The 13162-nt window shown below is 51.7% G+C and overlaps 1 protein-coding gene across 1 annotated transcript in view; it reads right to left on the bottom strand.

The window, feature by feature from the left end:
- Positions 1 to 13162, bottom strand: part of LOC124233875 (SHC-transforming protein 3) — a 116131-nt gene that overhangs the window by 25578 nt on the left and 77391 nt on the right. The window contains exons 6-7 of the mRNA XM_046651131.1: positions 8997 to 9048; positions 1332 to 1458 (exon numbers count right to left, since the gene is read on the bottom strand). Of these exons, the coding sequence (XP_046507087.1) occupies positions 1332 to 1458; positions 8997 to 9048 (179 nt within the window). The remainder of the gene's footprint in view (positions 1 to 1331; positions 1459 to 8996; positions 9049 to 13162) is intronic.

Raw genomic sequence — 13162 nt, 5'->3', positions numbered from 1 at the left:
TTCTTGCATGTTTTTATACTCTTTATACACACACATTTATATGTATATACCTTGTTTGTATGTTTTTAAAATTTCCATAAACCAATCATATCCTTTTTCATTCCATTTAAAGTTTTTTGAGATTTGTTCTGGTAATACACACGTATGATGTATTCTTTCTAACGACGATGTCCCATTATATATAAAATTGACACATCTGTTCTCCCTCTGGGGGGTAGCCAGTCCCTGCCACCTTCTAACTCTAACGCTTCATGCACACGCTTGTCTGAGGCTGCAGAAGCTTCTATAACCAGCAAAAAGTGGGCTCTTCACAAGCACCTCTGAACGAATCTCTTAAAAGAAATTTCCCAGTGGATGAGGAAAAAAATTAACAGTCTCTCTCAAAAAAGGTGATGACAAGAGAGATGAAAGAGTCTCCATAACAATGAAGGGGAAAGTAGGCACTGCCTTCACGACTAAGTCACAGAGCGTGGCTGTAGGCATGGGAAAAAACGTAAAAAGTAAATTTAGGAGAAATAAAGTTTAATTTACTGTGAACACACCATTGTAATAGGTTTTCATTAAGCAAATTCAATCAAGGACAGACATTGTATGACCACTATGCCCCATATTACTTTTTTTAATGCTTTATGTTACATAGAATATTCTTAAGACCTAAGGAAACTCAGTGGTAGACCCTGAACATTTCTTACAATAAACGAAATATCGCACAATTCCTATTCACATTTACTATTTCATTTAACACTTAACAACAACAACTGTCAAGCCACTATTATTCCTATTTTACGGAGAAAGCCCCTGAGAGTCAGACTGGTTAAAGAGCTTGCCGAGGGCCACACAGGCCATCGAGTCTCAAAGTGACAAAGGCCAACAGTGGTCCTCCCGAGCACAGAGCCTCCGGAGGGAGCTCTGAGTCAGGACTTTGGGTAACCATGACGACAAGGACAACGGGACATGTAGAATCCGTGGTGATGCAGACATGGGCGGCGACATATGGAAACATCACATGGTTTCAGAGGAAACAGAATGGAAACATGTTACAGCGCTTTTTTGTATCCTTGGCTACTGTCACTATAGTTTCAAGGAAATGTTTTCCCAAACATGGGGAGGGTCGCCCATATGTCGGCTTCCATCTGCTGGCTTCCTGAGCCCCAGCCCAGCCCCAGCCAGGTGTCTGTGAGCCCAGGAAGCCCCGTGACGAATTGTGTCTGTCCAGAGCACACCTCAGGGAGGAGGTTTTGCATCTTTCCCTTTTTGCAGCATTTTTAAGAGGAAAGGTCGTAAAATGCAGGAAGTGTTGCCACTGCAAATGGGGTCACATTGCCACTCACCGGTCGTGGAGAGCGGGCATCTTGGAAGGACACTGCAAATATTGCTTAAACCGGAGCTCAAAGGCTTGTCCTATGGAGCCGATGACGTCCTGGGCCAGCCCATCACAGCATTCCAGAATGTGACAAGCTGTGAGAGCAAAGGACACAGGCCGTTAGAGACGGATGCTGACGCTCCCCAGCTCCTCTCCATAAGCCCTTCCTGAGGGTGACGTCCGCCAGGCACGAAAGGAAGAGAGTGACAAGGAGGTGCACGTATCCTTCGTAATATGTCCTGGCAGGTCTACCTGCAGCTTCATCCCTGGGGACCCCCAGCCGAACAGTGTCACTGTAGGGACACATTTCTTAATAGCCCATGATCTCCAAAATTCAAGGTTCCATTTGTAAGCACTTTTTTTTTTCCCCAAAGATTGGCACCTGGGCTAACAACTGTTGCCAATCTTTTTTTTTTTTTTCTGCTTTATCTCCCCAAACCCCCCCTGTACACAGTTGTATATCTTAGTTGCACATCCTTCTAGTTATGGGATGTGGGACGCCGCCTCAACGTGGCCTGAGGAGCAGTGCCTTGTCCGCGCCCAGGATCCGAACCCTGGGCTGCTGCAGTGGAGCGCGCGAACTTAACCACTCAGCCACGGAGCCGGCCCCTGTAAGTACCTTTTACATTTTAAAATTTCAAATGGATCGCTCTTCAATTTCTTTAGAATTCAGAACGCAATAGGGAAACAGGGTTTGGAAGGAAACTTCGACATGACAAAGAACCTGATCGTAACAAGAACTGAGTCCCTTTAAGGCCCCATGAGGCTTCAAAAATGGATTTAACCCAGCTCTTGTTGAGTGAATCCTGAGCTATTCCATGGACTCAGAGCATGTTGTTCACTTACTTCCCAGTAGGAGGAAAGTGTCATCACCAAACGCAGCAGCTCGAAGCAGGAAGAAGAGCAGCCTTTTAGGAAGACTTTGAAGGGAGGTTAATGAAGTAGTATGACCACCCCTCCACACGACACCTGTAGCTACTCTAATCTGAGACTCGATATTCACGTAGGTTCTCAGAAAAGCGGCTTGTGCTAAAGAGGAGATCAAAGTTAGGGGTGTTGGCGGCCAGACCAGAGGCCCTGGGGGCCTGGAGCAGCCCTTCACTGCTTTGGGACGGGCACCCACCGTCCCACGAGGACACACGGTCCTGTGGCCAGGATGCAGCATGATCCATGTGAAACTTTCTGAGAAAAGAGGGTCGAGTCAGGGGACCATGGGAGAAGGTCTCCCTCTGCTCTACAAGAAAGTAGAACGTCTCCCCCAGGTCACGTCCACGGCACCCCTCGGAAGGGCCGCAGCCCCTCCATGTGTCACCGTGACCAGCATGACACGGCCTTGTTACTAATGGGATAAAGGCATTCTCCCTGCAGAAGATGACAGATGTGTGTGTGCGTTCTACCTTTCTCTTCCTACAGTGAGGACGCAACAGTGTTTCCAGGAGGTTCCTCCCGCAGCGCAGTGGGTGCCTGGGGGTGAGGAGGAGCCATTTCTACAGGGGTAGCTGTTCTCCAGCACCGGAGACACTGACTGCCCCCTCTCTGCAGGAGAACCCAGGACACAGAGGAAAGAGGATGCGCTGAGATGGGAAACTATACAGGAAGGGACAGAGACATCGCCGCCTCCACAGTTTGGCGACTGTCTCATCACCAGGCTGCCTTCTCTACGCACAAAGCCAGCCAAGCACAGGGAGCTCACCCCGGTGCAGCTGCCAGGCCCAGAGTGCCCGGCTCCTCCCCGTAGGCTCAAGGAGGGTGTGCGGGTCTGAGAAGCATCTCCTGGGAAGAGCAGTGACTCTCCTGTTGCTTCGGATCGTGAAGCAATCCCTCAGATACATTGTCCTATCTTAGGTGTGGCCAAGGGCTTTGTCCAAAGGAGACAGATGGCCCACCTGTATTTTATTATTGATTATTCATACAATTTTATTTTATTGTTGATATTAGTATTTATTAGGTGTCAACCCGGGCTGGCACAAAGCAAGCCCATATTACAGCCATTACAGTTGCGCGGTTGTTCGTTCACTGATAGGCGGGCGTGTCTTTCCAACCAGTAGTGAAGCAGGGTCTGGGCTGGAGCGAGGGGAGACCCTGGCTCTGCCACCTGCCTGAGTCTCCAGCTGCACGCGCCCTCCACCTTGCTGCCCACCAGCATTGGCACCAGCCAAGGGAACTGGTTGGCAAAGACTTTGGAGAACCAGAATAAAGATGGCAGACGGGTCAAGAAAGTGCAGCTTATTTTTCTTCTAAGGAGAAGAGCAGCGCCCAAACCTTTAACAGAGTGAATGGAGAGTAAGGTTGCCGTGGAGGGGGCCGGATGATCCGCCCGCGCGGCCCACTCATCCCCTATACAGCGGAGGATACTAGGCCTGAAGAGGGCCCTCTCTAATCGGTTCCCGGGCCTCTGGAAGTTGCAGGGCCCCGGGCAAAGCACCTCGCTTGGTGAGGGTCGAGCCTGTCGGTCTAAGATCCCAGAGGGCGGCAGAAGCAGAATTAAAGCAGGGTCCCAGGCCCCGGGACCTGGCTCGGCCCTCACTGGACTGAGGCGCGTCCCCTGGTGGCTGGGTCTGAGGAGCCTCCTGTAGGACGGCCTCTCCGGGTTCCAGAAACTCACCCCAAAACCAAAACTAAGCCTGGGCTGATGGTCTCTCTGGGCCGGGTACTGCTCTGAGATACTGCCACGGTCTTTAGCCAAAAGCTACCATCTTCTAACCTGACCTGTATGACCTGGTGGTGCTAGGAATGAGAAGGTCCATGCCAAGGTGACCATCAGGTCTGCTTGCTTCACCCCTCATGAAGAAAGGATGGAGTCAGAGGCGCCATTCAAGGGCAAAGACAGACAAGACTCGATGAGAGGCACATGCAGAACCGTGGTGCCAAGTCAAGACTCAAAATGATGTCATGGAACCTAAAACATGTCCCCAAACCAACACAGAGGCAGCAAAATGGGGCCATCCCTCATCCCATCCCTTCTGGGGAAACCGGCCCTTTAGCGGTAGTGCAGGAGTGTAGGGGGCTCAGCGTGGGGCTCGGTTGCTTGTGTTGCTCTCTCTCCCTGACTAGTAAGCGAGGCTGTGGTCACTCTCCAAGAGAGCTGGCTCAGACCCCAGAGCAGCCAGCTCAGCCCTGGCCCAGTGAGGGGACTTCATCAGGCCACTCCACAAAGGATGAGCCTGGGATCCCTCTGTGGGATGAGCCCTTAAGAGCAGAGTATGCTACAGCCCTAGTAATCGCAGCGTCTTTCTTCACTGGCAGCCTTCCGAAGGTCAACCCACATCTCCCACTCACGGAGACACTGTGGGTCCGCAGCCCCAACGTCAGGGTGCCAGGTCATGTTTTCCTCATTGCTCCAAATAAGTCCAGAGGCAGTGGCTGCACCTGTCCACCGGAGCTCAAGGCTGCCTGGCCGCCTGCCCACTAAAGGGACCGCGGGCCAGCTGGGGCCTCCACTCACCTGAGCCCACTCTCTGACGCCCCACCCGGGGCAGCTGCTCGGTGCGTCAGCACAGGCAAGTGACACCACAATGACAAACAGCCCGACATCTCAGTGGCTGGACATAATTTCATTCTTGCTCGCTCATTTCTGGGCAACTCTCCCAGGCAGTGACTCAGTGGGCCAGGCTGGGTTGATCTTTCCATCCTGAATCTCAACCCAAAAAAGGCTCCTCACAACCCAGGGGAGAGAGAGAGAGCGGGGAGTTGCACCCGCACCAACCGCCTCATCCCTCCTGCTCTCACCCACTGCACACAACTGTGCCCCAGCTCCTCCCACCCAGGAGGGCTGGCAGGGGCAGCCTTCTGTGAGCAGGGGAGGAGTGGATGACGGGACATGGGTGAGCACTAGCAACGCCCATCACACCCACCAAACCCCCAAATATCTCACATCTCCAAATCAGAGGCCATGGAGGTTTGTCTAACTCATGCCCACTGGTAAAGAATTCTTTACCGTACTGAGCATCTGTCCACCCCCTTACAAATTATTAACATGTGTTCCTGCATTAATATAATAGTATACATGTTACAAAAATATCTTTTAAAAGATGTTAAAAAAGATAAGATAAAGATAAAAGGGACACAAGTTTAAGGTGCCCTTTAGCCCTGAGGGCAGCACCCTGTCAGTGTCGGGTGAGCGGCATCGTTAATGACGATGGATGGAACTTCATCTTTCCAGCTTTGAAATACTTTTTTTAATCATTTTGAATTTGGAGGGGCTGATTCCTTATCTCATCTGATTGATTGCCGTTGTTTTTTTAACTTTGAAAACGCAAACCCCTGCTTCCCCCACGCCCTCTGTGGTCGGGAGCAGCTGACACACAGAAAGGGTGTCACTGAGTCACGTGCCCTTGACATGTGACTATGGGGCAGTGCCCCCCTCAACCTCAGGTAGGCAGTGACTGTAAACAGGCTCCAGCCTGTTTCCCACCACAGTGAACTGCTTCCACACCCCGTGGGGGGGCCATGCCACCTCGGTGGGCACTGTTTTCATGGAGGGACTCTGCAGAAAAGCTCCCAGGATCTGTGCTCCCCTTTTAAGAAGTCATGCCCCCGCCCACCCGCTCACCCCCGACTCACACTTCTCTGCCATCCAGCCTCCCAGGGCAGTCCAGCCCCCGAGGGGGTCCCACCTCGGGGTCTCCCACTGTCCTCTTAGCTAGATGCACAGATGCTCCAAGAGCTCAAGTTCACAGCCACAGACCCCACCCACTGGTGACTGGAGAGACACCTTGGAGACACCTGGAGTCAACACCCAATTAGAGAAGATCCTACCAAACAGGGGCGCTGCCTTCTCGTCCTAGGGGGCTGACAACGCTCACTCCTTCAATGAACACTGAACACAGTGGATTCCTAGCAGAGAAATGGAGACTCTCCAAGCTCAGGGCTAGTCGTCAGCCCACCCCAGTCTGCTCACTCTGCGTATCCACCTGCTCCTCAGTGACCAGCTTCTTTCATCAGACAGGCAAGCGCTCCACGATTTAGCTCCCATGCTGTTAGCTAAGAGTCGTTTAATGTGCGTCCTAGCCCCAGAGGGGTCAACTAAAACTGTAAGGAGATAATTTCACACCCATCAGATTGTAGGAATTTAAAAGTCTGCAAATGCCAAGTGTTGAAGAAGGTAGGAAGCAAAAGGAGCCCTCCCACGCCGCTGGCGGAATTGTAAAGTGAAATAACCATTCTAGAAAATCTGAAGATGCCAAAGACACGGTGATTCGTCCTTGAGGTACACACCCCGGGGAAATTCTTGCACGTGAGCACAGGACAAAATGTACAAAGCATCCACTGAAGACTTCACTGAGCAGACACTTATTGAGCACCCACTGTGCTCCAGGCCCTGCCCTGGGGTCTAGGGAGAGAGCGAGAACCAGAGCAGAGTCCCGCTGTCACCAAGCCTGCCATCTAGAAGGTGGACACGGAAAACAGAGAGAAAAATAGACCACAATCGTGGGTTGAACAGTGGCCCCCAAAAGACATGTTCACATCCTGACCTCTGACCCTGTGGAAAAGGTTCTTTGCAGATGTAGTTAAGGATCTTGAGATGAAGTCATCCTGGATTAGGGTGGCCCTAAATCCAATGACAAGTGTCCTTATAAGAAACAGGAGAGGAGAAGACACAGACACAGAGGACGCGGAGGTGACATGAAGACAGAACAGACTAGAGTGATGTTGCCAAGAGCCAAGAGACTCCTGGGACCACCAGAAGCTGGAAGAGGCAGGAAGGGTCCTCCCCTAGAGCCTTTGCAGGGAGCACGGCCCTGCGACACTGTGATTTCAGAGCCCCGGCCTCCAGAGCTGGGAGAGAAGAGACTTCCGTTGTTTCGCACTGCCTGGTTATGGTAATCTGCTCCAGGGGCCCCGGGAAACTAACACAACCAAGAATACAATACCAAAATACCTAGGAATACCAAAATAAAGGGCATGGAGGAGGACGGTGGCGTGGGCGACATACGGCACGACCAGGGAAGGCCATCCTGGAAAGTGACGTTGGAGAAGAAGCCTCAAGGATGTCAGGGGGGAGCACGCGAAAGTCTGGTGTGAGAATGTTGCAGGCATGGGGCCCAGCAGGTGCAAAAGCCCTGAGGCAGGTGCTTACTTGGCAGATTGAAGGCAGAGCCGGGGGTCAGTGGAGCTGGAGGGCAGGGGGAGATGGTAGGAAAGGAGATGGGGACGGAGCAGGACTGAGCTCCCCTGGGTCCCGTGGGTGGTGAAGGAGAGTAGCGGATGCTTTGTGCTCTCTTCTCATCTACCCTTGGAACTTCGTGGGCACTCACCTCGGCTTCAGGAGTGACACTGTGACAGTTACAAAGGGGGTGTTATCTGTATCAGAACACCTCACCTGGGGAATCCCTGACCACCCCAGTGCACCTGGGATCACAGTGACATTCTCTGTAGGATTGTGTGACCTTCAGCTGAAAGGAAGGACAGACAGTCCCCCAGCTCACTAGCTAGGGCGGCAAAAGCCTGGTGGAAAATCTCCCTCACACCCTCTCAGGGGGACACAAGGTTTTACCGCCAGACTGGGCAGCAATGCAAAGTCTGTTGACATGTTAACCACAGAACCCCACATCCCCACATCTTTAGGACAGCCCCGTGACATCGTGGGAAAGAAGCAGGGGTCTGTACGCAGGGCCCCTGGGGCCGGTGGACCTGGGACCCATCTCATCACACCAAGCCATGTCACGGATCAGTGAAGCTGTACCCCACAGGCTGTCTTGAAGACATATCCAAGACACAGTGTTGGGGGGTGGGGAGCACACAGAATGCTAAGATCTCACCTGTATGGAAATTTTAAAAGGGGAAGAGAAGACGTGTATGTATGTGGATGAAAAAGTTCTGCAAAGCACACTAGAAAATCTTAATAGCTGGTACCTGGGGCGGAGGGTAGGGGGGCTGGTGCAGAGAAGCCGATGGTAGTGGAGGAAAGTGCTGTCTTGTGTTGTTATGAACCCCACGGGTCACTTCTGTCAAGACTAACCTGCAGTTGCACAGTGCATGGTGGCTGGCTGGTGTTCAAGGGCACTGCACCCTGGTCGGCCCACCCACCAGGCTTGTCAGCACCCAGTGGGTGGGGCTTTGGCTTATCAGTGACAAAAGAAACCAGGTAGTGGGTGTGGAGGGAGGGTCTCAGAGTAAGGGCCCAGGAGGATGGAAAGTGCCTGAATGCCTCGGATCCCCCGCCCGGCCCCATCTGAGGCCCTCGCACCTTTGCGGGCTGTCAGGGGACAGCCCCTGAGCTTGGACACTGGCCTTCAGGGCTGGGCAGGGCAGTGGTGGCATCTCGGGGTGGCTTAGTGGGCAGTGGATGCACACAGAGCTGGGGCCGGGCAGGAAGGCGGGCGGGCTGTGGAGTCTTCTGTGTGTCGCCGAGGCCACCTTTGGGGGGAGTGAGAGCGGCAGTGTGCAGCCACGTGCACCTGCTATAGCTGTCTGGACACAGGTGTGTGCTTGAAGCTCACAGACATCCAGCGTCTCCTGACCCGGCCCAGTGTGCTGCCGACTCAATGCCCACAAGCCTCGATTATCCTCGACTGTCAGAAGGGACCTGCTCATTTTGATACAGGAGGCAGAGAGCATGAGGGACATTTAACAGCCAGTGCTCTGTCCACTGGATACAAGTGACACATTGCAAGGATCAGGCGTTGCTCACCTCTGCGATTGACAGGGTCCTTAGCCACGTACGCGACGTAGTCTGTTGTGTCCTGTCAAAGGAAAACGAGACATCCACATTACTCGTCACAAGCCAGAGACGGCACAGCCAGACACACAGCACACACAGCAGCTCAGTAACCAGACGCCGCCCAGACCACAGCCAGGAAGACAGCACTTCTCAGCCTGTGCCGTGGGCAGCAAGCACAGGCATCTTGTGAAACGCAGATTCTGACTCGGCAGGTCCGCGCAGGGCCCGCAGCTCTGCCTTGGCAGCCAGCTTACATGTGGTGCTGATGCTGCCCCTCCTCGCCCACACTCTGAGCAGCCAGGATGCAAAGGGCACCTGCTCCCCGCATGCTGGGTCACCCCAGGAGCTCTAACAATGCTGACGCCTGAGTCCCGGCTCCCAGATGCTCTGATTCAACTGGATTGAGTGTGAGGCCCAGGCATCAGGGATTTTCAAAAGCACCTCCGATGATCCTAACATGAACCCAGGTTGAGAACCAGTGCCGTCGGCCGTCTACAACAGCGGTCTTCAAACCTGAGCTGGTGTCAGGACCCCCACAGGGCTTGCTAAAACACGGACGGCTGAGCCCCAGCCCGGGGTCATGGATTGGATGGGTCTGAGTAGGGCCCCACATGTGCGTTTCTGACAAGTTCCCAGGAGGTGCTGCTGGAGGGCTGGCGGCCACACTGTGAGAAAGTCAGAAGTGGATGTCCAAAGGATGGCTACACACTAAAAGGTCAAAGGCACTCAGTTCTTGAGAGCGGAAAGGACTTCCCTGCTAACTTGACATTTTCGACACTCAAAGTAGTCTCGGGGGGCAGCTGGGACAGGCCTGCCCTGTTGTCACAGGTTTCCCAAATGCTGCTGCGTCGGAGGCTCCAGGCTACGGCTTCGTGCCCGCTGCTTCGGCATCCGTGAGGCTCTGTCGTCGCTCCTTCACTGTTGCTCTCCAAGGGCGGCGGAGACGGCCCCGCTCTCTCTGAAGTGCTCCAGAAAACCCTCCGGCGAGAGAGGGGAGGAGTTGAAGGTGAGTGTGGGTGGGCGTGCACCCGCTACGAGCGCCCACTGCAGGCCGCACTGGCTCGGAAGTCACCTGGACCCGCTAAGAGCAGGCCAGGCAGGGAGAGCCTTCCAGCCGCTGCTGAAACAACACGCTGCCACCCTGGGGTCACTGTCCAGCCTGCAGCCCGTCCTAGCCGCTTCCTCCTCCTGCTCAGGCCACTACCCATCAGTATAGTCACAGGCTGACCCAGGAAAGGGAGTGGGAGACAGTGAAACCAGTCACCTGGATTCCTGTCATTTCCGCCAAGGAAGCTCTGGTCAGACTACGAAGCTATTGGCCAAAGTAAGGATTGTAGCTTGTAATCATAGCCACTCTTCCAGGATTCAGGAGAAGTCAGTGTCAGGAGGGTCCTTAGGGAGCACTGGTGTTTCCCAAACCAAGATCCCTGGAACCCTACGCTTGGGCAGGTATATTCTCCAGTGTTTGAGATGACATAAGAATTTCTTTTTAACTTTGTGTTCTTATTTCCATGATCATCTTAAAAATTAATACAAGAATATCAGGATCGTCTGAATGATCACTGTGTCATCAAGTTCTGCCTGTCATCTCAGTGCCAAGATCTGCATTGGGCTTCCAACATTACAGCCGCCTGGTTTTTAAAGCCTTAGAAAAGGACAGTCAGAGTAGATGCCTTTGCCCTGCTTGAAGCAAATTAATGTCGCATTTGTACACTGTGCCGTATGACTGAAGTGTTTGCTTGAATAGAAGAAATTAGTGGAAGGACTGAGTCCTCTGGCGCCCACGGTGGTGGAGAGATACCGCCTGCGAGATTCGGAACGCGCCGTGGCGGCCCGTTCTGGAGCCACACTGGGAGCGGATAGAGAGTTTCAGAACTTTATCCATCACGGTAAATTAACATTACTTTGAATGCTGTTGGCTTTACTGTGTTTATCATTATCTGACTTCCAAATGTGATAGGGGTTTACTGTTGAATAAAAAGTATAAACATAAAGAATCTATATTTATTTTTGTACACATTTGGATAAACAAATTAATTTGAGTGGACACTAGTGACATATACAAGGAAATCCTTCTTTTTAAATTCTTACTCCAGCCTGAGAAGCTCTGCTCTGGCTCAAAGCCGAGGAAGGAAGGTAGGGAAAGAGATGTGATGTGTCCCTGTCGCTCAGACGGTCGATGGTCAAGCCAGGACGGAGCTCTTCTGAGCCCGGTATTGATCCTTTTCCAGCACGTGGGGAGTGGACTGCTGTTCGGAACAGTGTGCTCGATATCTCTCAGGGAGCTCACTGACTTCCAAAGCTGGGCTGCCAAGCACCTGCTCTGTGTTGAGCCCATCTCTGTTCTCACTTCCCAAGAGTTCCCGAGTCTGACCGTTATCCTGGCATTCTTTTGGTAGCCTTTTAATGCTGCTAACAATAGTAGATTATAATTATAGTGTGCCTTGTTTTTTTTTTTGAGAAATTAACAGTGTTTTCCAGTCTATTTTATTTGACATTTCAAAATACCATTTTCTTACTAGGTAAACGGAGGCACAAAGCGATAAGTAGATACACACTTGGCAGCATAAGAAGGAATAGAGCCTAAAATTGTTGGTTTTATTTAAAACATCTACCAATTGTAACGGTTACAAACACATTTGGAATGGGAACTCACACACAATGCCATAGGCCGTGGATTGGTTAAAATGGAAAGTGTCCCCTGGTATCAGGACATTGTCTGTATCAGAAAAAATCAGAAAAACATAAAAGGTTATGAATTACTTTAAGGGTCACTGAATGACCAAATGCTTTCTCTGTTTTTTTTCAATGATGGGGAAATTTGAAGACAGTTCACAGAGCTGTGTGCATCCTGGAGAATAAAATAATCTTAACACAAGCCAAGTATCTGGCTTCCTGTTTTCTAGGTCTTTTTATCTCCACTCCTAATGTCCTCATGACGGTGAGGTCTGAGACGAGTTTCTGAAAGGAGCTCTTGGTGCAGGGGTGCAGTCTCTCTCCCTCTTCTCTTTCAGGCTGGGTTACCTTCCAAATTTAGGAAGCTATGGTTCCAAGCGTCACGCTGGGCAGGCAAGTAGACAGTCACTGCAAATTAAGTGGAGCCCGACACAGATACAGGCAAAGGGAGAGTAGAGACGTGCGTGCGGGAGCAGCACAGATCAGGGCCAGGATGCACGGCTGTCCAGACATGACCTCCAGAAACGTCCCGCAGAAGGCTTGATTATGGAAGACCACAACAAGAACAGAAACCCACCCATAAACCATCATCCTCTTATTATAAAAAGGCTACTTAACAGCAAAAGGACACCTTCTCAGGACATAGAATAATTTTTTTAATTGAGTATATTTAGCTCCAAGAAAAACTCACTCTCTTGCCCTGATTTTCAAATGTTTCCCTAGACTGGTGAAAATTTTACCCAGACCAGTGAAAAATAATGTGATGACAGTCCTGGAGGAGCCTTTTGTCCCCATCAATGCAGGACAGGGCTGATGGCATGTTGTCCCCGCCTCCCTCTGCACCCCCTGCCCTGCAAAGGGCCGGGCTCTCAGCAGGGGACAGCAGTGAGTGTGTGGGTGTGGCCCTGTGCCCCACCTCTCGTGACCCTGAAACCAGCCCTGACATAGTATCAGAGCATTCCTGACCAGACTTGGGGAGCGAGTTCCCATGCGGGTCCGCCCTCGTCACAAAAGGAGCCATGCAAGAAGAGAATGCTCTCATTCTATTCTCTACTCTCTCTCTCTGCAACTCCTTTCCTGTGGGCAAAACAAACCATTACAAGCCTACAGTGTTACATTTGGAGAGAAAAATGCCAGTTTCAAATATTTATGAATAAACCAGACTAAGTAAATTCATAGCCTTGCAGCAGACTTAAAATACAGAAACGGAGGACCTCAGCAGGGGTCCACTAGGAAAACAGGAACAGAGGAGAGCGTGCAGAGTCACGAGACAGAGCACCCCTCCACTCTGGAAGACTCGGGAGCTATTTCACAACGCCTTGAGAAGGCCAATGCTTCCAGCATTCCTGACAGCTTTCGGCTAATGAAATGAAAATTAACAGTAGGTCCTTGTCCTGGGTTACCCCTAAAAAAAGGGCAGTCAAAAAGCGCTTATGAAACCAGGAGAAAACGGTTGGCAT

The sequence above is a fragment of the Equus quagga genome, unplaced genomic scaffold, assembly GCF_021613505.1.
Source record: "Equus quagga isolate Etosha38 unplaced genomic scaffold, UCLA_HA_Equagga_1.0 268.1_RagTag, whole genome shotgun sequence".
Classification (NCBI taxonomy): domain Eukaryota; kingdom Metazoa; phylum Chordata; class Mammalia; order Perissodactyla; family Equidae; genus Equus; species Equus quagga.
This window is presented reverse-complemented; position numbering and strand designations above follow the sequence as displayed.